Raw genomic sequence first — 26,425 nt, 5'->3', positions numbered from 1 at the left:
CGCTTCTTTCTCCTTAACGACCACTTTAACCCGTCCTTCACCCCGAATCCTTTCATCCACCTCCCCTTTTTTCATCTCATCACCTCTTCGTCTGACCTGCACCCACCTCCCCCAGCCACTGTCTCGCCATCTATCCTCATTCTCCCGTCTCTCCAGCTCCTCCTCATCATCCCATTTCCATGTCTCATCTCACCCGACCTTCACCTCTCCTTCACCTCATACCCTCTCCTCTAGTATTGCATTCCTTTTCATGTTGAAAAATCCACCCAAAAACATGCCGGGTGTTTCTTTCAATCTTCCCAAATCTGTCTCAAAACTAGAGTCAGCATACGTGCCTTGTGCTGCTCTACTGATTATGAAGTTGGGAGATGGTCAAAGAGTTTTTTACAGCTACAAGCTCAAAGAGTTGTTTTTCCTCTTATTTCTCCTTGATAGCACCAGTAAACACAGAACAACTGTCTTGTTTGAGAGAGAGTTAAAAAGAAGGGATTTATTTTGAGTAATTGGTTTTAGATGTAGTTGATTTTAAGGATATTGAGTGAATCCAATCCTTGTTTGACAAATTTGGCAGAGTTGCTCTTTCATAGAGAAAACATCCTCATGATCATCAACGTATCCTCATACAACGGTTCGTATGATAACTTGATATTAGGATTATTGATTAGGATTAGGCAACAAGTTACTACTTAGTTTAGGAAAGGATCGTTGTTTGGCTTAAAATAACTCCCGAAGTTCCGTGACAAATAAATCAATGTTGACTTCTGGTTTCACACGGGGAACGAACATCGGTCTCCTGGACGACAGTCTGGTGTTTTTTGACCCACTCACCCACCTTGACCTCCTCCCTACGTGGCGTTTGTTGCTCTTTATACTTCCTGTTTCACGATTATGTGGATTACCAGCTCAGTCGCACAGCAGTTTGTTACATAGTCACAAAATTTAATGTATTGATCCGTGTACATAGACACAAATTTCCAATTTTTCTGAAAATCAATTCTGATCGGGAAGTATAAAGAGCGCCACATAGGGAGGAGGTCGGGGCGGATGGTTAAGTAAAAAAACAAAGGATTTTTACCTAGGAGTCAGGTGTCCGTACCCTGTGTGAAACCAGAAGTCAACGTTGATTTGTTTGTCACTTAACTTCCGTACTTAAGTTACGCCACTTCCGGTGTTATTTAAACCCAAACCGCGATCTTTTCCTCAACCTAACTAAAATGTTTTATTTTGAAAAGAATGGAGCGGAAATTGACACATGCGTCACGTGTTGCTGGACATTTGTAGGAAAATGCACCAAAAATACTTTGTTTAACATGATGCTAAGCGTCACGAAAAAAAAGGGAAATTTGTGTCTATGTACACGAATCAAATAAATTCAATTTCGTGACTTTCACAAACTGCCATAAGACTGTGTTGGGATTACATACAAATTGATTCAGTGGGACATATACGAGTTACAGTGCATTACTTTTTGTAGATATTGCTACGAACAGTGTATGAGAACAGCCTGTGATCACACATTATTTTATGTTTTAAGGTAGACTTTCCCGTCCCGACCTGTGCTTACACCCTCATCTACTTCGTCTAATAGTATACACACATTATGTATCCATCCACCGCAGCCATTTTCTCTGCCTCTTAACCTTTATCCCTTTTATCACCCACCCATCCGTCATCCCTCCTGCCATCTCTCCTAACATTAGGTGCACATTATGTATCCGTCCAAAAAGCCCATCACCCCATTTTCCCCATCTTTTTGCTTAACCTTGTACACTCTCTCCATATTCCTCCACCTTTTATCCTGACATTACAGATCCATTTTCTGCTATACATCCATTATCCACCCCTCCACCAGACCACCCCATCTTTTCTCCACCTCCCCCACCACTCTTCCTTTCTGACCCTTGAACACACATTACCCTCTTCTCTCTCTGTCTGTCTTCTTTGCTCGGCCACTCATCGCTCTTCTTTCTACCAAACTGCCTCTTCACATTTTCCTTCCTCTTCATCCTTTTTCGCCCCGTGCGCGTTATCACCCCATTCTTCTTCCCTCTGTCAAACCGAAATCTCATCCCTCTATCCTCAAGCGACAAACTCTATGATCTCATCCCCGGCTCCCCGCGCATTATCCGTTCATCCCTCACCTCTTACCTTTTCTCACCCCTTTTCATACCATTCTTCTCCGATAAAGATGCACTACGAGGCCAATAGGACAAAGACCATGCAGGGTAGCCCTATTGATTTCTGCATGGAGAAGAGCTTATTGATATAGCTTGGTAATTAGATGGAGGAATAATGGGCTCCATATCCTGTGAGTACTCAGGGCAGTAAAACCGGAGGGTCACAAGGTCTGCGCGTGTTTGTATACATACACTAGTGTGTACGTATATGTGTAAGTGTGTGGTCATGCCGGCTTTGATGGTGACTGCGATGGAGGGGTGTAATTACAATATTGATCGCTGAGCTCTCTGATCCCGGTGTGATAACATTTATAGCAGCCTAATGACCACATTAATTACACTATTGATTTGCTAATTATGATCATCCCCAGATTTGGCTAATCCACCGCATGGTGCGGATGGAGAAAGAGAGAGCTCGATGAATCTCTAATTCTAAGAATAAAAGAGGTTTGATATGTGCACTTTATTATCTCAGAAATTAAAGAATAATACCAGTGTAATTTTATTCTTTTCCCTTTTGCCATTAATTCCTGTGAAGTACCTAAAGCCTGCTGTGTTTACCACCGTTAAAGCCACTGCTCTCTCTTTGAAATAATAAACTCTCCATTGTTATAAGAATCCTTTTGAAACTGGTGAAAAGAACACGCGGCTACATCTTTTTCTTAAATGACATTCATCTTGTAATACCTCCTGACAAGACTAATTACCATTTCTAATGACGACTATTTACAAATGTTCCATTGCAGCACATTAAGTATTCCCTAGTGGCACAAATATGTCTTTGTATTGAGTTTTGGCGGAGTGGAACTACCGCTGACAGGACTGCAATGGTGATGATTGTAGCATAATAACTATAAGGAAAAAATATATATCTTAAAGTAATGCATAATGTTTGTCAATGTGCGTCTCTGCAAATGGATTTGTGAAAACAGTGGGAGCCGATGACTTCCAGGAGGAAGGATAAAGTTGCAGCGTAACAGTTTTAACTTGTGACTTAGAGAAATGCATAGATGCAGACTTTTTATAGTGTAAAAGAAACAACAAGAGCAAGTTTGGATTTGCTTCAAGACATCTTAAACTTATTTAGAATCAACATGTCAAAATTAGCACATATATGCAGGTTTTCTAAACATGGGAAAACCCCCTCAAATTAAGTGATAGACTCCTTTTCCTTTGCGAGTATGCTGGTGCAAGTTGCGCTGGCCTTTCTGATTTTTCCCCTGGTGTGTCCATAGACTGTATGTAAGAAGTGATGTCACCATTTGGTTTGTGGACTGCTGTTTTGAATCCTCAAGTTCGGCATTTTGGCCGTTGCCATGTTGGTTTTTCACGAGGTGACATGAGAGGGTCGAGCTAAGTACAACCAAACTCTGAAAAAGACATTTTCAGGTGATCAAATGGACAATAATGGAGTCCAAAAATGGCCTCAAATTTTGAGTCATGGAAAACTTCATCTTTGTCTTAGTTTCTGTTTCAGGGAATAAATGCAGACTCTTCATAGGCTTTAATGGTTTCAATGGCAAGTTTTGATTTGCTATGATGCGTTATGTTGCAGCAGCAGTGGTGAAGGAGTCAAAGAGTCGTTTAGATGGATGGGAGGGGAAGGAGATGGAGACAGATGGAGAGTGAAAGAGTTGGGGAGGTCAGGTTTTAATAACTCAGATTTGAAGATGATAAGAGAATAAAGGGGAAACTTCAAGAGAAAGAGGGAGGCCGAGAAAGCGCAAAAGAAGAGAGAGAGAGATGCGAATAAAAGGCCCAGCTGTGTCTGCATCAAATGTGTGTGTACGTGCGTTCACGCGCTGAATGCTCCCTGGGCTTATGTAACTCTGGGCTCCACGTGTGTCTGGGAGCGGGACGCAGCTGCGGCGTGTGACGTGTCCGACAGAACGCACGGCACGGCGCGGCTCAGCACACCTTCACTTATTCATTACACTGTGCATGCACACACATACAGGGACACATATAAAATTCATGGCCTTTAATGGACCTCGGCTCTGTTCAGCCTGCGTGTGCAAGGACCTGCAGGATAAAAAGGCACAGGTCAGACAGGACACTGACTTAGTGATGAGGTACAGTCCTCCAGCCTGACATTTTACAGCCCTTTAAATAAATACTGGACTGTATATTTTAATTTTAGCTTTTTTTTTGTCACATGTGGTGGTTGATTTTAAAACACAGTGGTCTAAAGACGGAGGATTTCATGTAATAGTTCCATGTTTTGCCTCAAGCGTCCCAACTCACAGCCTTTATAGTAAGCAGCGCAGACTCTCATGATGCGTCTGGCACATCACAACCCTCATATCAAATCAGATTAATGTTCTAGTAGAGTTAAAAGCCTCCTCCATGGTAACTCACCTTTATTTACTGATGGTAAATGGAGGATTTGTTCCACGCAGCACTGTTGACATCATTACATAATGGACAAGTTGTTCTACATGATGCTCAAGCATGTTCAGACAAGAGGTACTGTAATTCATCAAAACACACAGCTACTGCTTTTAGTCCTCGTCTTATTCCCAAGTCATTTTCCCGTCTGTCTGCATCATCAATAATCCCTCATCCATCCCAATCCAATAAATGTTTTTTATTGACTCCCACTGCCAAACCAAACATAATGCAGTTGTATCCCAGCAACGACTCCACATTTTCAATCGCTTGCCCTATTCCCATTAGGGTCAAGTGGTTCTCATCAAACCAGTTGTTTGTTATCACCAAATCCGGGATAATACAAGATTATCGTAACATGATGTGCGAACTGAGCCCACGCGATCACGCCATAATACCCAATGCACTTAGTCCATCAGTCATCTGAAACCACGCAGCCCTCTAGGGCTGTCAAAGTGAAGTTGAAACTAGACAAGGAATCCATCGGTACCAACCACGTCATACTAACTTGTCGCGAAGGAGGCTAAATAACGCTCCAATCTTACCCTAAATTTTGGTGAGGAAAAACTGGCATGGCCATTTTCAAAAGGGTCCCTTGACCTCTGACCTCAAGATATGTGAATGTAAATGGGTTCTATGGGTACCCACGAGTCTCCCCTTTACAGACATGCCCACTTTATGATAATCACATGCAGTTTGGGACAAGTCATAGTCAAGTCAGCACACTGACACACTGACAGCTGTTGTTGCCTGTTGGGCTGCAGTTTGCCATGTTATGTCTTAAGCATTTTGTTTTATGCTAAATGCAGTACCTGTGAGGGTTTCTGGACAATATTTGTCATTGTTTTGTGTTGTTAATTGATTTACAATAATAAATATATACATACATTTGCATAAAGCAGCATATTTGCCCACTCCCATGTTGATAAGAGTATTAAATACTTGACAAATCTCCCTTTAAGGTACATTTTGAACAGATAAGAAATGTGTGATTAATTTGCGAAAAATCATGGTTAACTATGGACAATCATGCGATTAATCGCAATTAAATACTTTAATCGATTGACAGCCCTAGTTACAGTTAAACATCTTGTTGCTATTATTTATCCTGGGGAGTTTTATACAAGCCCCTTTTCCAGAAATGCCCAGCTTCACGTTAACAGTTACAGAGATTACGATAAGTGGATAATAGGGAGTAGTCTTTGAGTGTAGTATGTGTGAGTAAAGAATGCCGCTGCTATGATCGCTCCAGTGTGTATAATAGGCATGGCTTGTGGTGACATGATTAGACAAAGTGAAAATCCTTTTGTCAATTTCAATTGCTGCATAACAATTGCAGACGAGAAGATGTGTTTGATGAAGTATTGATGTTTACAAAAGAGGGAACACATATTGTCTTGTTCCCTCTCTGTTTCTGTGTGTCTTTGTTCTATCAAAAAAAAGAGAAATAAATTCTCCAGGGTTGTAACAATGAACCAAAATGCATTTCCTTTACTCTTCTCTCCAGGGCCCCCCTCCCCGCCTAGAGACTTGGTCTGCACTCTGAAGCAGTCCACGCTGATCTTGGAGTGGGCCGCTCCATCCGACACAGGAGGCAGGATGGATCTGACCTACAGCGTGGGGTGCCGGAGGTGCGTCGGGAGGCAGTGCGAGCCGTGCGGGGCGAGCGTCGGCTTTGTGCCTCAGCAGGTCGGCCTGACGGAGAGAACGGTGACCGTGGTCAATCTCCTCGCCAACACCAACTACACGTTCACCGTCGAAGCCTTGAACGGAGTGTCAGAGCTGCTGCCCAACAAGAGGTTCTACACCCAGGTCAACGTGTCTACGAGCCTGCCAGGTGAGTCCCAGTTTGACCTTTTTAAAAATAACCACACACATGACAGGATGCGCAAGGAAGGGGCATTTTAAATTTAAAATTACAGCACAAGTCTGCACAGTCGGGAGACAAACAACAGCTGAGCAAGAATGAGGTCACGCTGCATTTTCAAAAGGAAGACGTAGCAAATGTACTCAAATGGGACAAACCAGCACGCTTGGACGGCTCAGATGAAAATGAATTTTAAATCAGCTTGCACTGCATGCATTTCTCAATTTGAATATCTTGTAGTAGGCCATATTTTAAGGAAGTCCACAAGGATCTGAATTTGCTTTTCCAGAAGGTTTTGATGCAGTATTTGTGCTGTTTTGCTATAGATTGTGCTTATATTTAAAAAACGTGGCTTTGGGGGGAAAAGATTATCTTCACAACTCGGTCTGATTCTTATAGGATGTAATCTTTTTTGATCCGTATACTACAAGCCTTCAGCCTAAAAAAAAACAGTTTCACAATAAATCTATGACCTCCTTAGCCCCTATGACTTTTAAGGTTTTGTTTCATAAAAGCATATTCATTTCTTATAACATTCATGGATGGATTAGCTGCTTTATGCCTACACACACGTAAAGGCTGGCCCGCACTAAAAGATGTATCAAATCTTAATAGATTTTGAAAATGTGAGAGACCCCATACATAATGACATGTTATGGTAAATGTAACAGTTTTGTTCCTATAGTATGTGGAGAGCAACGATTTGGCCAAAAACAGCACACCACACTCAAACAGATTCTATTCATGAACAAGAGTCCCGACTCAAAAATCGATCGAACGCGACTTTAGTGTTAACAAATATGGCGGACGACGGTTTGTTTTTGCACTACTTTGTACTGTCCAAAATCAGATTCTCGTGTAGAGTGTACCCGGCATAAGTTACGTTAACCACGATCCTTTCCTAAACCTAACCAAGTAGTTTTGTTGCCTAAACCTAGAGTTGTTCCGTTTCAGTTATAAATGTGATAGGTGCATTCATTCGGCTGACAAGATTCAAAGTGGCTGCACAGAAACAGATACATGTGCACACTTGCAGGTGCTGCGTATGTTCATAAATAGATTTATGCACACTCTCCGACACACAGTGACCTTTGAATATGCTTGTAATTTATGTAGATTCCCAACATGCATACATCGACATATAGTCACTGTACACACATACACGGAGGCATTCAAAACCAAATGTGCATCCGGCAGACTGATTTTCATTTGTGAGTATGCTTTATAGCGACACAGACTGCTTCCCCATACTGTGCCCGTCGTTGCAGACGGAGCAAAATGTCTCGCCCGGTGGAGGTGATCTCATTTTCATCAGCAGAAGTCTTCAGCAGGCCATTAGCCAGGGGCTTGAAAAGCACTTTGCCAAGTAGCCCTGTCAACCAGCTCTGCAACAGCACTATTTGGAGGAGCTCAAGTGTGAAAAGACCAAACACACACACACATTGAAGAATGTACAGGAACACATTGTGGCTGGAACGCTGACAGACGCTCTCTAATACACAAGCGCTCACATACATTTACCTCTCATACCTACGGTGCATATTTTGAAAAAAGCTTGTTTACTCTTGTTTGTTTGCGAATCCTTCATTTGAAAAGGCTGAATATAAATATTAGTCTGAAAAGAGTGAAGGCCTAATGAAGCAGATGTAGTATGAGGGCAGAGAGACTGAAAGGTGCTGCACAAGGAAGCAGGTGAAACAATGTGAGAGTGAGTTTTTACCACTGATTGGAAATTAGCTTAGAGAATTATGCTGCATAATGAATGGAGAATTGTTAGTCATATGTGGGTCTCTGGTTAGTTATAAGTGAGCTATAACAGTTTTGTTATGCTATAATCTCACTTTATTACTTTAAAGAGGACCCATTATGCTCATTCTCAGATGCTTCATTGTATTTTGGGTTTCTACTTGAACATGTTTACACACTTTAATGCTGAAAAAACGCTCTATTTTTCTCATACCAGCTGTGCTACAGCACCTATTTACACCCTCTGTCTGAAATGCTCTGTTTTTAAAAGTTCCTTATAGTAACCTTTGAGGAAGTAAGAGGTTGTCGTGACTGAGATTGTGCCTCTGTGTGTACAGAGATGGTAGCTTTAAGGAGATTGGTGTTGAGAGTATTTATAATGAATGTGCTTCCCAGTGGCCCAGTTTCTCTTGTTGGCCAACTGTTAATGTTATGTAAGAGTAACATCTGGACATCTGGACCTCATAGGGTGAGTGAGAGGCTAAAGGACAGCTTTATGTGTGTGTGTAGCCTCGTGTGCACCCGATCTCTGTGCTGTGGTCAGTGACGTGGTTAGAGTTGATATCGCTCTTCTGAATTTGAGACTGCAGTATTTTACTAGAATTTTTATTTTGTTTTGCAGAGAATCGTTCTTCTTTAGTAACCTCTTTCACCATGCTTTCATTCCACTAATAGTAGTTTTAAACTTGAAGCTGCATTAAGCAGTATTTGACCACTTTGGGCCAGAAAGACAAAAACAGGCTCAGAAATACTGACTACCAATGCAAGAAGATTTTATAGCCAACTCTTTAACAAATATTTGCCTGCTTATGCATCCTGCAGGCACAGAACATCATGGTCATGTATTTTAGTTGAATTTCTGGCCACCTGACAAATTAAATCCAGTGTTCACTTTTGTATTTGAGTCTGTTTTGGTGCACCAAAAAAGCCGGCGCTGAGGCATTTAAACGTATTTGCTGACGGGCATGTACGAAGGAGCAGGGCCGGAAATGTACTCGCAGAAATCTTTCCAATTGGTCCGAAATTTGGCGCTGGAAAATAACAAGAAAACAGAAATAAACAAGCGCGGAGAAAACACTAACCGAGCAACATGGAGCAGAACGCGCCGCAGATACATTTGGTGATACTGGCAGTAATCCTGCTTTGGTGTTCCTACCAAACACATTTGGAAAGGGTTCAGAACAAATGCCTTCGGTTAAGGCTCCAGATTGTCAATAATATGTTGATTGTTAACCTGTGTTCATCTCAACAAATGCCCATGCAGGCAGCCCATAATCCCCCACGTTTTGGTTCACCTCCTGCAATTGGGTCGGATTATTTTCTCATCGCAATCAACCATACTAGGGTTGGCATGGAAACGGTCTCAGACCGGTTGTTTCATTCTGCACCAGAGTACGATAAATGCATTCACTACTGCCCAAAAAAAAACGCACCAGATTTTGGTTAAAACATAAAATAGTTTTCAGAAAACTACATTTTACAAGATTACATTTGAACACACCGTGATAACGTTAGTTTTTACCTTCACCCGTTACTCGTTTTTCCTGCAAAGAGCCTGAATGCAACTTAATATGACACCTCTTGTGTTGACATGAACAGGACGAGAGCTAGTCAATGTTAGCTGTTGGCTCCGTGCAGGACTGTGCTGCATACCGGCTGGATTTGTTGTTCGCAATGTAGCATTATCGGAGGAAACAATAGGGTGCGTCCCAGGGACGTGCCGATAATGAGTTTACTGTGTCCCAATCACATTTTCTATCGTCCCAAGGATCTTGCGGTACTGTAGAAAAAAAGTACCGTCACGTTTTCAGAATTTTGGCATCGACTTGGTACCGAAGTATCGGTTCTCCTGACATCCCTATACTTGACCCCTTTTATGTGACATCACTTGAAATGTGTGATAGCCCGGCTGACGCTAACAAGCTACAACTTGGCCGTCTCCAGCTCCCTGAAGGGATTTAGCGAGCCCAAAACCCCTGAGCTCCAAGGTTAGGGACACTATATGAGAAAAGGACAGACCTGTGGTGATTATTTTTCCTGTCCTCACAGTTCTTTCAACCTTTCTCCCTTTTACTCCCCCCCCCTCCCTTCTCTGTCTGTCTGTCTGTCTTGTCAGCAGTTACCGTGGCGTTGATGTGTGGTTATTATGGGGTATTAGGGTGTGAGTTGTCCCGCTAACCGTGTCATCCAGAGGGATTGGACAAGGGGTTAGGGGAGTGTGTTTGCAGGGGCTTCAGAAGACTTTCTGTGTCAGGGAGGATTTAGACTGACATTTGGTGTGGGGTGTTTAATGCTGCCTGCGTGAGAGAGAGCGAGAGAGAGAGAGAGAGAGAGAGAGAGCGAGGGAGGGAGACAGACAGAGCTTTAAGAAAGACGGATTTTGAAATGTGCTTTAGAATTACTTAACGTGTGTCTTGTCTTACCTTTCCTGACTTCACCAGTTACATGTCAGCTTTTGTTAGAAGACCTGTGGTTTCCACACAAGACCAGCAGAGCATGGTTCAGATCAACAGCTAACACACTAAAGGTCACGTAAACCTGCCTGCTGTCCTCTACGGACAGCTCTCCCCTAGGGTCATGTGAGGTTGGACCAATCTGTCAAAACACAGCAGGTTTAGGACTATAACACTGGTACCTTACCTGCACTGCACTATTGCATAGCTGCTAATGCTAATATCCTGCACAAGACTATTTACTGACTGCACTGCCACTTTAAGATAAGATAAGATGGACCTTTATTAATCCCCAGAGGGAAATTCAGGTGTCAAAGCAGCAACATCAGCAAACAGAGTGAATCACAGGAGAGGTAAAGGTATACAAAAATTCAAAGCAAATTTAAAGCCACTTATGCACATCCAGAGACACATAAGACTGTGACCCATGTACACACATAAAATGCACAATGTCTAATTTCATTTCCATTAATAAAAAATAATCTGTAACACTTTCTATGACTTTTATAAACACACTTATAATGCATTATAATCTGTTTACAACACTGTATAATTATAGTTCTATGCACTCATAATTACCCATAATGCTTTATAACCATAATCATAAAACATTTTAATCCATTATAATGTCATAAGTGCTCATTGTTTAAGTATTACATTTTACGTTTTGTGTGTTGTTCTTGCATAGATTTAATGCTAGTTTTTCACTTTATTTAGAGCACCCAATGACCACTTAGAGTAACTTACAACCACATTATAAGCCAATATAACAGTTGTTATAATGCATTATAGAAACATCATAATGTATTACAACTATGGGAATTATAATACACTATGATCCTTGCAATAAAAAATGTCAGTGAGTGACCAGCAATTATGAAGTGCTATGATACTTGACCTATAAGTAATTATAAAATGCTTTATAATGTGTTATGATTATTATATATATATATATATATAAAGCATTATGGACATTTATGAGCGCTTATATCTATAATTATACCGTGCTATAAGCAGATTATAATACATTATGTGTATGATGCATTATAGACATGGGCGTCATAGAAAGTGTTACCAAAATATCAATAAAAAAAGGAAACAAAATTGCATCTCTAATCCATATCTTATCCATAAACATGAGCTCTACTTTCACTCTGAAGTCTGACATCTCAGCATTTGGTATGTGTTGCCATGGGAGACAACCAAAACTATCAGAGAAACAGGGACAGACCCATAACGTTTTTGTCCACTTTTAGCATCTACTGCCTCGAATTAAATCCATAAGTACTCTGTGTGTATGATCCCAATAGATTTTCAATAGAGACCATAGTGCCGGGTGGGAGTGATCAGAGTCTCTGTGAACTGTGAAGTGAGGTAGCTCACCCAGTCATGGGAAACCCTGTGCAGCCAGGTCAGGTCCAGAAAATTGAAAAAACATCCCTACACAGACCTCAACCTTGTGTCCGTACATGTGCATGTGAGCCTCCACACCTCGACTTTACACCATCAAAACTCACTGACCTTTATGAATACTCCAGCAGGGATGTGGAACAAAGCTAACACACACACCCTTTCTCTCCAGCCACCTCATCATCTCTTTATTACCTTTTGCTTTTTTTTCCCTTCCCTCTGTGTTCCGATCTCTTCTTTTTTTACCTTCTATTTCCTTGCTCATTTCCCCCCTCCTTATCCTTTCCTGCTCTCCCCATAACCTCACTATTCTTAGATGGTAATTTCTCTCCCTCCTTCCTCGTCCTGCCACTTCATCCACCACCACTCTTTCCACCATCTTCCCCTTTTTAACTCGCCACATGTCTTGACATAATCACAGCTGCCCTCTCCCTCCTCACCTCTCTTGCTTCTCTCCATCCTCTCTACAACTCTTTTCCCCGTCTTCTCTTACTGTACTATATTTGTTTCTCCGGGCACGGTATGCTTGTTAGCAGCGGGTGGTGTGGTTTAGCTGGCAGCTGTGGGCCAAGAAAGCCTGAGGATTTAAGGCTACAGTCTGAGTCGGGGAGAGAAGGTGCTAACGGGTGCTATATTATGGCCCAAAAAAAAACAACCGCACACATAGACACTAGGGCTTAGACGATTCATCTTTCTCCCGATTCGATATTATCACGATACTTGGGTGCGGATTCGATATGTACTGCGATTTTTAAGTATTGAGATTCTACAAGTATTACGATTAGATATTACGATTTATTGAGATTTTTGTTTTAACACTAGACCATGGGGAAAAATTGTATTCATACACTTCTAGGGACTTAAAAATGTTTGATTTTCAGCTTGTATGTAGTCAGAGATGTCCTGAAGTCAAATATATGACTCACTCTGCTTTTCCTGACATTGTGTGAAACCCCAAAATTGCGATACATTTTTTCCCCACCCCCTAATAGACACACAGGGTCAATTTACATCAATGCATATACTGAGATTTTCTGTCTTAGTGGATGAAGAGCATTTTAAATCTAGTGACATTAAATCCGAATCCAAATTGAATTCTTTCAAAGCGTCTCTTCGTGCCGAATGCCTGCACATGCACAGTGGAGGGGTGGATTTCTCCCAGGCAGATGGGGGCTTTATCAGGACTCTCCAGGCCACCGAGGGGAAGGGGGGGGGAGTTTTTGCACGGTGTGTCAAGGATGGCTGGATGGATAAAAGGGAAGCGGAGAGAGGGGGATAGAAACATGACTGGAGTTGCGTGATGAGATGGGGCATGGGCCGGGTAAATGTGGGGATCAGGTTTGCCCTGAGCTCATGGGGCCCCTTATCCTGCTGTGGATTAGGGATGCATATATATATGTGTGTGTGTGTGTGTGTGTGTCTGCTTTGCGTGCACCAGACCATACGTATATGACGGCATGTGCATGCTTCACCGTGCTTGCATGCAATAAGCTCTGTGCATTGCTTCACGCTTGATCTGTGTACGGGCAAGAGAAGATAGGATAATGACATCTTGCCTCTGCATCGTTCAGTATATGTGTGTGTGTGTGTGTGTGTGTGTGTGTGTGTGTGTGTGTGTGTGTGTGTGTGTGTGTGTGTGTGTGTGTGTGTGTGTGTGTGTGTGTGTGTGTGTGTGTGTGTGTGATCAGAACACACTTGGGTTGAATGTCTTGGCCCCCCCAGTGGTACATCCAAAGCGCTTTAGCTGAGGAAGGGAAGAAGAGAGGGATGCAGGAAGGCTGCAGAGATGGGGTGGAGGTGCGGGTCAGGGAGGAGGAAGGATTGGCATTTCAATATCCTGAGAGGATTACCGGCCGGGCTTTAGATGGCCGGTCCCCGCGGAGTTACATGCGTGGCCCTGAGAGGTGGATGCATAAAGGGAGGAGAGCAGAGAGGGGTGAATATAGAAGTGGAGGGATGGGGAGAGGTGTAGCATTGTGAGCAGGATGTCTTCTGGGTGTAAAGGGGGGAAAGAAGGAGGCATGCGGTGAAGAGCGAAAGAGAGAATACATGTATTTCTTCCGAAACGAGTGCAAACAGTGGAAATTTTTTTTTTTGTCTGAACTTTTCTGGTGCTTTAATGAAATACGGAGCACATTTACAAGTTCCTGTGTGTGGATAGAAGTCAGGAGATGAGAGGAGGACAGTAAGGTCTTGAGATAAAAGGGAGGAAGTAGAAGACAGGAACATAAAGAGTCGAAGACGTGTAGATTAACAAGGGAGCAAGAGTGAGAGGAACTCCACAGAATATATATATATAGTGTATGAATACAGGAGAATAAAGTTGTAAAGTTGAGGGAAGGAGAAATTGGGGGGAATGTGGTAGAATCAATGGTGGAAGACGTTTTCAGATCATTAAGTAAAAGTACTCAAGTATGCAATGTGGAAATACTCCATTACTCCACTCCAGTAGAAGTCCTGCATTTATAATCCTACTCAACGTGATCTCATGGGAAGGCGTATAAATAGCATGCATCTTTTAAGGACATTTCGTGTGTCATTTAACGCAGTTCTCATTACCAACTTGTCACATACGGACGCACGATGGCCACTGCCGGGTATTCATGTAGCGTCAAAGGATCTATTGGGTGTTGGAATGATGAGAAGAGAGACTAAACAGACCGATGAAGTTGCCTCTGACTCTCCATGTAACACCTCATGATTTTCTAAGAACTCTGGTTGACTTCTGAGCAGACGCTTCAGCTTGACTGTTTGAATATTTATAAGTTTGAGCCTGAATTAATTCGGGATCACACCTTCACTGCATCGTGACAGAAAGGAAAACTGTCAGGTAATTTATTTATTTTCGTCATTCCTCCACTGAATGAGCTCCTCAACTGTCAACGTACAAAACTCTTTGTCATTTAGTTTCTAATACCCTCTCTTTTTTCTCTCACGCCGCTCCACCTCCTCTCCCCCCCCCACCATCCCCGCCTCCAGCCCTCTGCAGAGAGGCGTTTGGATCCTCTTTGCCTCCTTAATTAGAAGTGATGGGAAGGTGAAGCTTCAGCAGGCACCAAATGAATAGAGTCATCAAGCTACTTTTCAGGACTATAGCCCAGCCACTTAAGACGCTTTTTCACCCTGTGATGGGAATTTTAATTGCCTACCTCTTGGCTTATAATTGGAGTCTATGAAGAGGCACTCTCAGGGTCTTTAGTATGTGTGCTCTGTATGTGGATTTACAGGCTGTTTCTGGTTGTTCGGGGAATTATGGCATCACTTAGGAACAAAAACAAAGCTTTGAGATAGTTGATGACACACACATACACAAATGCTATCCTCATAATCAGAGTACTGTACAAGGCTCGAGGGCCGTCTTTGATGAACTCCTTTTTGCCAAACCCGGGAGGGGAGAGAATCGGGGAGAAAACACAAACTCTTATCGTCGCGAAGAGACTAGAAAGAAAAGTTCAAACTTCAAAATCATCTGTCATTTTCTCCGTCTAATACCCTGTGAGGTCTTTATCGTGATTCTGTTGAGAGAGCTCGGCTGTGTTTGTGTGTGCGTGCCATCTTTGTTTTGTTGCTGGAGGGGATGGGAGGGGAGGAGAGGGCAGGGGAGGGCGCCCCGCTGTGAGAAAGAGAGAGAGAAAGTTGTGCGGAGATGCAGCTGTCTTTGTGAATGACAGCGTACTCCTCTCTGACACAACAGTAGGTGGGTGACAGACAGTTCAGCTCATCAGACCAACACAGACACAAACACACCTCTTTTACATCAGCTGTCTTCAAAACAATACATATAGTATGCTTTTGTGCAAGACTGTATATTTATACTTTTTTTTCAACATCTCAGTATTCATCAGCTTTCATACGATATCATTTAACATTTAACAGTAGGATCTTTTATTCTTTACTTGATCTCTGCATATAGTTACTGTATTTCTGCGTCATGCTACTTATACAGCTACTACTGAGAGTAGAAGTATTTCAGAGGCTAATATTGCTCATTTTTACTACGTACTTTTTACTCCCCTTTATTTATTTCACGGCTTATTTACTAGTCCACTTTCCTTTTTTAGAGTCTTTTACTTGTAATTACAATTTTTTTATTGCAGTATTGCTATTTTTTAGGGCTGTCAATTGATTAAAATATTTAATCACGATTAATCGCAAATTAGTTAATTTTGTATCGTTCAAAATGTATCATAAAGGCAGATTTGATACTCTTATCAACATGGGAGTGGGCAAATATGCTTGCTTTATGCAAATGTATATATATTTATAACTGAAAATCAATTAACAACACAAAACAATGGCAAATATTGTCCAGAAACCCTCACAGGTACTGCATTTAGCATAAAAAATATGCTGAAATCATAACATGGCAAATTGCAGCCTACAGGCAACAATAGCTGTCAGTGTGTCAGTGTGCTGACTTGACTATGACTTGCCCCAAACTGTATGTGATTATCATAAAGTGGGCATGTCTGTAAAGGGGAGACTCGTGGGTACAGACAGCCCTAGTCGCAACATCATCATGCTGAAACCTTGGTCGGGCCACGTGGGAAAACAGTTTTAGAAGGGCTTGGAAAAATAGCATTTTGACGCTAAAACATACATACTTCAACCAAAATTAGAATTTACGGATTTGATAAGGAACACCACTTACTTGAGGCACACTCGCACCAAGTCAAGGATGTAGTTAAAATGCCTTTTGGACATATCAAAGTTAAAGTACCTTGCATTCACCTAGAGTTTTACTACTTTACAACCAAGAGCACCCAGTATTTCCTCTGTTTTGAAAAGATCTGAATACTTCCTCCAGCACTGCATTCTCCAAACCTAGTATGCACTATATGAGATCTCTCTCTTTAAACATGTTTAACTTGCACTCTGTCAGAACTAAAGGAAAGAGGATGTAGAGATGTGAGCGTGTGTGTGTGTGTGTGTGTGTGTGTGCATGCATTTGCTCTCCTTTGCATGTCTGTCAGGGCAGATAGAGCTTTCTTCACCTTCTCAGCCAATCTCCTGCAGCTGGTTTGGGTCAGCAGCCTCTATATGCGTGTGTTTCTGCAAGTGTGTGTGTGTGTGTGTGTGTGTTCTGTGTTTTTATTTGTTCAAGGCTCCGGGCCGAGTCTGTCTGGCTTGACGGATGTGTCGTGATCAGACCATGCCTCTGCCTTTAGGCTAAAGCACACTGGGCCTGAAGAGTGTTCAGAATCAGTCAGTGAGCAGCTGTCAAGAGCAGTTTAAGCAAGCCGGCCCTCGTCGCTCTCTCCCCTGGTGAGAGTGTGGGATTTGACAGATTTGTAAGCAGTAATGTCTGAGCTAGCAGGTAATAGGTGGTTTTTTGACATCCAGCAGGTCCTCATGTTGTCTTTTTCTTAAAAAAGCATCCTCTATTATGACCATACGTCCTCTTGTCTGACTTAAATTGCATGTATGTGCATAAATGTGTCACTGAAAGCTTCTATTCAGGACATGGTGTTTTTGCACAGCTGGATTATGTTGATTGGGCCCTTTTTGAATACGTTCTACAGCGAGAGACTTAGTCTCGCTTACTTGTTCTGGTCTTTCACTCCACACACACATTGGTGGATCAGATCCCTGCAACATATAATCTTGTAGTTTAGATGGAAATGTGCCCTATGCAGGTGTCTTCCCTGCGCCATTCCTCCCCCTCACAGACAAAAACATCCCAATTTGTGTGTGTGTTCCCTCTGATAATAACCTCAGATAATACCTGTCTCTGGCTGCATCTGCTCCCCTCGCCTTTGAAGCATGATCCTGGGTAATATCATTTTTCCTTTCCTACTGTTGCTTTTTCTGACATTCTGACGCTCCTACTTTGCTTATTTGGGGCAGAGCAGAATAATTGTGTGCGTTTGGGATGAGGCGTCGAGGCGGTTGGACGCTGGTAGAGCAGATTAGACCGAGTGGCAAGCGGGGGGACAGGTTGCCAGATAGCGTACCACTGCTGGGTCAGGCCGATAGCCGCAGATTGAAACAGCGAGTCCCGCTGCAAGATAGTGAGACCTGGGCGGGGGTAGCTGCTCTTAGATACAACATCATTAGATTAGGACGCAATCACATGCATGCACATATGACCACCTGGTGAATGGTGGAATTAAAGATGTGGAAAAAGTTTATGCCAGCTTACTTTAGCCGTCAACCTTTCAGATCTCATAGTGATTCACTTTAACCTTCTCAGACCCACAATAGACTCGTTTTTGTCTTTTTTTTAGGTAGGTCTTTAGGGGGAGATAGCAGGTCAACAGTATATGTCACATAGAAGTGGTGTAAATCATCTGAAAGCTGAGAAGCTGAAGATTAATTTGAGATGCAGCTCAGCACTGTGTGTCAAATTCTTCTAGTCATTTCTTTCAAGTTAAAACTTTTGACATTTGGGGATTTCTGCAAGAATTGCATTTTTCGGCAATTGGATGGCGGGCACTTCTATTCTGGAAACTGCTCAGAAACCCCCTTATTGTCAATCCTACCGAGGAAAGCCATCCATCCTCTGAATGCTCTAGGTCTCTAGTTTGTGGTTGTAGAGTTTCATGAGGCTGTGATTATCCTAGAGGTCACCACAGGTCATTTGTTGAAATGGCCTCACTACAATGAAATGGCATCATCATACATGAATACAATTGGGCTCATTTGATCCAAAAGAGTCTCAGCTTTACAGTGGTACCCAATTTATGTAATTCCAAGACTATTTAGGGACCCTAGTATGCAGAAATATTCAAATACACCATTTTAGAATAGGCAGAAATAACACATGTATACTACATGCATAAAACTAGAGCCTCTGAAAGACAGTGAAGTTGGTCGGGTAAAAGCGGTCTCAGGGGGTTAAAGAAAGAAACATTAAGAATTTGTGATAAAAGCTGTATTTGAATCCCTTAATAGGATCCTTTAAAGCTCTAATATTGTATCTTGCCCACACCATGATATTGTATTATGCTATTAAGCACAGCTAGATGTATTCCTGCAATGCCGTCTCTTTTTTTCTTACATCAAAGAGCTGCTGAAAACCTTTTAATTCAATCAGTACGAGGAATGCATTGCTTTATGGTTTCCGTCTGAAAGGATCCTGCAGTATTTCTCCACACAAATGATAGTCGAAAGTCTGCAGGTGTGGATTCTGGCTTCAGATTATCAAGTGTCTGTCAGCAGGATATTTGAAAGTCTGAGTGAAATCCAGCGACAATAAATGCAGTGGTACATTATTCACTTCTCGATAAGCTTTTTGAATTGATCAAAACTTTAGGCACACGCTACTGTCAAGTTAAAATGAAGGAACATACTTGAAAAAGTTAGCCACGCAACTACTCGGCCGTTTGAAACTTAAATGACTTTATTAAAGAGATGCACATGCAAATGCGCGCTCCACTGGGAGTTTGGAACCGCTGACAGAAATGCTGGTGGCAGTAGGTGTATAAAAAGCCCCAGGGACAGCCCAAGCAAAAGAAACTAAATGTTCCCACTCCTCCGCTGTCAGTCACTATCCGTTTAACCCCAGGTAGACGCCAGCGGTGCTGTGCCCAGAGGGAACGGCGCTCTTGCTTCCGATTAACCCTTTGAATACGAACAGGCCTGACAGATACAGCTCTCTCAATCATCCCCCGCCTATACAATGTATAGCTACACAATCTCTACCATCATGCAGCCCGCTCGCTCTTTAATATGCAAAGGCACACTGGAGCGTGTAAAGTTGCACGGGAGGCGGAGGTGGCGAGAAGTAGAACAATGAAAACCCCCCCTCCTGACAAGATGGATGTCATCTCAGCAGAGGCACAAACAGGCCTGCGGGGAACAGCGGATTCCCCCGAGAACAGAGATGGAGACGGAGCTGTGTTGGGGGGGAAATGGAGAGATGAGGAGAGAGAGAGAAAGAAAGAGAGGACCCGTAGAAGTGAGGATGAGAAAGTGGGAAAAGTAAGAATGACTGCGAGATGTTCAGCCCTGCCTGTGCCGACGCCCCCCTGGGGAGAGCAGCTCCTCATGCCTGTCTCCTTTGATAACGACACGGAGATGCCAGTTGCACCTCAGCTGCCTCTGTACACACGGATGCGAGAGCCCACAGCAGCGGCTGCCATTTTGTGCCGCAGTCTGTTCATAGATCTACCTGCCATAGAGACCTGAGCACAGAGCCGCCACATGCTGTAACCCCCAATGTCTGCAGGACTGGGTATTGTAAACCGGGTCTGAATTGGAACTCATTTTTTAATGCTCCCAGTAGCGTTCATGATTTAAGAGAAGCAACTTAAAGCAGCAGTAGGCAGAATGTCCATAATAACCTTTCAGCATATTGTAATTCAAGTGTTCTGAGAGAAAAGTAGACTTCTGCACCTCCTCATGGCTCTGTTTTCAGGCTTTAGAAAATCTATCTAAATGAGAAAGTTTACTCCGGCTGGTGGGCGGTGCTTTCTTGTTTCCTCAACTGATCTGTACATGGCTGCTGGGTCACAAACTTTCTCATTTTACAGCTAAACAGTACACTACCAGATGTTTCTGAAAATGTTTTATGCAAGAAATAGGCATTACAGTAACAGTATATTGATTCATATTGGATTAGTGCTGCCTAGTTTGACCGTTTGACCGAGTTTGTGAGTGATTGACAGCTGCTCAGAGACGGCAAGGCTCCAGCTCGGCTCTGATTGGCTGTTTTCCTCCGGTCTGTGAAATCTTGCAGATGCCGTTAGGAGCATGGGAGGGCACAGGCACATTATTTTTTCAGATTACCTGTCTCATGCACTACTGTCAGGATATAGTGACTGTTTTATAAAAATAACTTTTTTAAAAAATAATATTTGCCTACCCCAGCTTTAAGTACTGCAGTTACGTAACAAACATACCTATTTTACATAACAAACAGCCAAACCACGCTCCTTTCATAAGTCTAACCAAGTAGTTTTGTTGCGTAAGTAAACCTAAAAACTAAGTAAACTTTTGTTGGAAGTTTATTTTGAAAAGACTCGATGCATGTAACAAGCGGAAACTGACACGCCGTCCCTGACACGTCCAAAGCTGATGCTAGAGGGGTACCTAGAGTGCCATAGTTTGACGCGTAGGGCCTCTGACCAATCTGCAATATTTGACAAGTTGGGAGTGTTGTCTGGCCTTGAGTTTGAGTCAAGGGCGTAGAAATGCATCAACAGTTCGGATTCAACAAAAACTGGAACTGATATAAAACCTAAATGATACCCGGTCCTGGCTTGTCCTCACAGCCTGTGGAAGTTTTAATCACTGAGAGGTACAGCTGTGTGCTGCCTGTTTGCCATTTTGTGCCAAACTTCATCTATTATACTTCCCTATGCCTCCCTTTTTTCTCTCTCATCATTGCCTCCCTTTGAAGTCTATAGATCATTATCTCTAGCAGTGATTGCTGTGTGTACAGCAAAGCTTTCATACTGGATCTTATCAGGAGCTGTGTGTCTTTGTGACGAGTGCCTATCAGTGTGTCTGCCATATGATTTCTGCTGTATGATGAGGCTTTGAAAACGTCTGCCGCGTACTTCCACAGCAGAGCTGGAGAGGCTTATTGCCCACAAGGCCATCACCTCTTCTATATTACTCGCGAAATTCATTGTGCAATTGTGTGTGTGTTTGTTTTTGTGTACATGTGTGAGTGCAAAAGCCATTTTAGTCTGCATCGATTTCTTCCTCTCCGACACAACGCCAAAAACCAACACTACCCGCCATTTGCTGCCGTACACTCTGTGTTTGCTGTGCGTGTTGAAGTGGTGGGCGCTCAGTATCTACACTTCTGCCAGCTGGGCTTCTGTGTGTGTGTGTGTCTTGGAAACTATTATATCCACATAGTAACCGTTTATCCATAGTTGTGTCCAAATTCCTCTCAGATACACACATATTATTGAAACAAGGGATGTTAGAAGGCAAATTCTGTGAGTAATGGGGACAAATCTAAATAGTGAAGTTGATGGTTCCTAAAAGATCGGACCTTTTGCATCCCTCTTTGTGACTTCTTCTCGTTGCGCCCTGAGTGAAGTGACTGATTCATGACAGATTGAAGTGATGTGTCACAATCATATCAGAGTTTCTATTGTCCCACAGCTAAACTGGGTGTGAGTAATTGACACAATATTCTTGTTTTATTGGTGCAAATGGTCCCCATCTGGAGATATGTCCTTTTTAACGATACAGCACAATTTTATAATTTATAGCAAATTATTTCGCGGACCCCCTGACAGCGCGCCACAGACCCCTGGGGGTCCCCACTTTCAGAATCACTGTTGTAGATTATACGGTGCATATTTCTTTATAATGTCATGATAAAATATGTTTTAGAAGCTACAAAGCTTTTCGGGCCTTAGGAAAGGTCACACATCTAACCATAAAGATCTCTGTGTGTCCTTCGCATATCTCGAGAACCGCTCATCTGATCGACTTCATACGTGGCGGGTGTATTGCTGGGGACCCAAGGGAGTGCAGTGTCGAATGTGGTGCAATTTGGCCAGATGGTGGCGCTATACCAATGAACTTACGATGTCATTTTTGAACAATAAGTCTCATAAACAAAATTATTTTTTCCCTGGATTTTTTTTGTCCAGACGATTCTATCTATTCATTTTGAATTGTGTCCAAATCTGATATTTTTGCTACTCTTGTAGTTGATTGCTGTTCCATACAGTTTTGCTTATTATTATTGCTTATGCTTTGGCCCTCAAAGTTAGCTCAATTGCTGTGAGCAGGGCTTGTATTACAAAAAAATTTCATATCTCCTGAACACTTTTTGCTATTGGGACCACATTTGGTGGACGTGTGTAGATATGATGTATCAGTGACCATGGCAAATATGGTGCAATTTGGCCAATAGGTGGCGCTGTAGCAGCATTATCTAACTATAAAGGACGGAAGCTCTATCTGTGTATTTATGTATGATTGTCCTTCGCATATCTCGAGAACTGTTCATCCAATCATCTTCACACTTGGCGGTTACAAGCAGCCATATCACGGTTCTTGACAACGCTGCAAGCAACACTTCTGGGGTCCAAGCAATCAGCCCGTTCTGGACGGGCACGCGCTCTGAACGGGCACTGCACTAGATATGAAACATGTTGCATACTGCATCATATACACTGAATGCCTCAAAGATTTAGAAGTTGTACTCTGAGTTTGGATACTGCTACTATGTTAGAGCCTTCTTCTTTTTATCTGTTGGAGGAATGAGGTGGAAACATCACTTTAACCGGTGTATTCCTTTTGTATTTGAGCCTTGAGGGGATTTTGTGTGTGTCTTTGTATCAATAGTGAACTCCTGCTCACCTGTGTTTTTATGTGTCAGATTGAGCTGTGATGGTTGGTTTGGAGGCCAGCACCAGTCCAATAGCCTGCAGTTGTAGATGGGGGAGAGCAGGTTGTGTTCTCTTTGTGTTTGGGTGGCAGGGACTTTGAGAAAGCAGGGGTGTCTGTTCCTTTCACTCTTCTTCTTACTACGTAGCTCCTTTTTCTTTTCCTCAATTTCTTTTATGTTTGTCCACCTGCCCATCTCATCTGTGCACTACATAGTAATATAATATTAGAATATAATTATAGAAAGCATCTTGAGATAACTTCTGTTACGATTTGACACTATATAAAAATAAATTGAAATGAGTACAATGCATTATCATAATCAGTATAAAAATGAGTCTGAATAGAGATGGCACAATGACGACTACATGCAAAGGCTCAAGGTCAATGGATCCAATTGATTTATTATTATTAAATGAATAAAAATGTCATGTTGAATTGTTAACCTGCTCACTAGATTTTAGAGTCTTTTTTTTTTTTTTTTTTTTTAAGTAAGGACAGAGCTACATTCCTACTGTACACAAGTTGAGATACAATCACACGCAGTCACACACATGCTGGTCTATCATAGTGCCTGGGAATTCTTCCTCCTCCATTCAGCCTGATTGGGCAGCCATAAAATGCAATGATAGATGCGGTGATACAAACATCTACAGAAGTCACCATGAATAATGGATAATACCTGTATTTTCGAACATCAAAAAAACAAGACAGATGGAGATGGACAGTGAGAGACAGATCGAGTGTGTCTTTGATCCGCCGCCTAAAATGACTGCATTATCCCACTGTTGAAGAGGAGGACTGAAGGAGCTGCACAGATGCTTTGTGTGTGTGTCTCTGTGTGTATGTATGTATGTGGAGTACTTGTGTGTGTTCACATAGTTTCTCTCGTGTGTGAGTGACAGGCAGAACATATTCATTAGTGTGTCTGTTTTCACAGAGGAAAGAGATGAATTGATGGTTAAAGGTCAGGGAAGAGATGAGCAAGGAAGAGGAGCCGTCAACTGATGAGGTGACCGAGGGGAGAATGAGAAAGGATAGAAGACAAATGGGAAGGGAATCAGGGACAGAAAGAAATGGCAAGAAATGAGGAAAAAGGGACTTCAATGCCGTAGAAAGTCCCAAGGATTCCTAGTAATAAAGGTAGAAATAATTCAACAAATTACAAGAAATTGGTTAAAAGATGATTTTATTATATCCAAATGGATGAATGAAATGAAACATCAAGTTCATATCTTTGAAGAAACACATGGAAAATGGGTGATTCGCATCATTCACCTATTTGCGTGAGTTGACATTTTTCAACTAAAGCAAGAAATTCACGTGACGCTGTGTCACTAAAGCCTATCAGTATTGAGATTCTCCTGCTGTCGACACTGACGTCCTGATGTCGTTGAATCAGAGATGGAGGGCAAACTTACTGTGGTTGTTTGCAGGCACCCAGAGCTACGATAGTACATCATATCTGTACAGAGACCAGACGAAACTCTGTGTATAAACCACATACTGTCTACGGTATAAACAACAATGTCGATGCCTTATTTATGTCTAGATGACTTTATCTTGAGTGTTGATGGAGCAGCTGCATAGCCCGGCTCTGATCGATCCAAACTCCATTCAGAAAACAAGCATTTTAAAAGTTGTTTGCTTGTCGTCTTGCAGACGGACCTGACAAAGCATGAATTCAGACTTTTTTACAAATCCACATCATGATGTTGTTATTTCGGCATCCTTTTGATCTGTTTATTGCAATTAAATCACAGCGCAGTCTGTTTATTTTGGGTTCATACCGCAGAAGCAACGTGTGGCTTGCTAGATACAATCAGTGCAATGGCACTGTATGTGAATACAGCTCGTTGAAATTCACACAGCACCGCCGGGTGATGTTATGAACCCAAACACGACGGCGTTTGGTTTTCCTACATATCTGGGATTTCCACAACATGTACAAAGCAGCAGCAGTGGTTATTTCTTCCACGGTTGATGGTGGAAAGAAAAGTTGTTGGCATCTATGGAGCAAGTAATATGTATGAACACAAACGACCCCGACAGTCCAACTCTTACGATTAAAGCGAGGCGAAAATTCGCTTTGCTCTTGGTGTGAACGCAACGTAAGACGATTGCGTGTGTGTATCTCTGCTACCCGGTTGTTGTTTCTTTCTTTATTGGTATAATGTATCCTCTAACTTGAATTAATCTGTCAACTGTATCCTACGAATTTATATTTCATGTTATCAGTTATTTGATCTACTTTTTTCTTTTTTTCTCTGCTGTTTTATTTTATTATTATTTTTCGTATACTCTGCAACTATATCATCTTAAAATGAAAAAAAGAAAATCCTGAGGCTCATTTATTTTGGAATTATATTGAAAGGCGTTTAAGTAAGTGGAAAAACAGCAATAATTATCATCCAGTATAAAAAGAGATGACAGGAAACACCCCTTCCTCTCCCCTGCCACTAAACTTAACTCTAATGCTCTTAATGGCAGCGCTCCTCCCAAACATAAAGGCCTTTTGACGAAGCTAACTGCACCCCTTTATTTTCCTTAGGAGTTTGGAGTGACAACCCATTTAGCTACTTCATTATACATGGCATAATTAGCACTTAAGCAAGAGTGGGTGGTGCTTGCTGAGTATCCTACTATGTGCTGCCTGTCACTTGTTGACAGAGAAACAAAGAACTGGTCTTTTTCCTCAGTAATGTGATTGTTTGCTCAGCGTGCCCGCGTCATTACACACCACATCTACATTTTGGAGGGCTTTAGTACGGTATAATTCATCTTCAATTTTGCTTACCCTCTGTTGTGATCAATAAGAGATGAAATATCTGTCAGGATCAATTTCACTGCCGCTCTCCTAGATTGAGTCAGAAAAAGTTCTGAGGTCAGTTTAATTGCAGAGACTCGGAGAGGAAAACAGGGGAGTCCAGATTAAGAGCGTCTCCATCCGTTAGTCTCGTGTCGATACAGACTTGTCAGTCAATCCATATCTGTATTGATCTATTGTCAGTCCCAATGTACCGACCCGGGCTCTGGTCAATGCCACACACACACACACACACACACTGAAACAGACAAAGAAA

At 42.2% G+C, this 26,425-nt stretch overlaps 1 protein-coding gene across 4 annotated transcripts in view; it reads left to right on the top strand.

The window, feature by feature from the left end:
• Positions 1-26,425, top strand: part of epha10 (EPH receptor A10) — a 187,061-nt gene that overhangs the window by 116,471 nt on the left and 44,165 nt on the right. For all 4 annotated transcript variants that reach the window (XR_012590760.1, XM_074614597.1, XM_074614596.1 and 1 more), the window contains exon 5: positions 6,073-6,402. Coding sequence is in view for 3 of the 4 variants with exons in the window: in XM_074614597.1 (XP_074470698.1) it covers positions 6,073-6,402 (330 nt within the window). In the remaining variant the exon portion in view is untranslated. The remainder of the gene's footprint in view (positions 1-6,072; positions 6,403-26,425) is intronic.

Source organism: Sebastes fasciatus, chromosome 17 (assembly GCF_043250625.1).
Source record: "Sebastes fasciatus isolate fSebFas1 chromosome 17, fSebFas1.pri, whole genome shotgun sequence".
NCBI lineage: Eukaryota > Metazoa > Chordata > Actinopteri > Perciformes > Sebastidae > Sebastes > Sebastes fasciatus.
The sequence above is the reverse complement of the archived record's forward strand: the minus strand, read 5'-3'. Positions and strand labels throughout refer to the sequence as shown.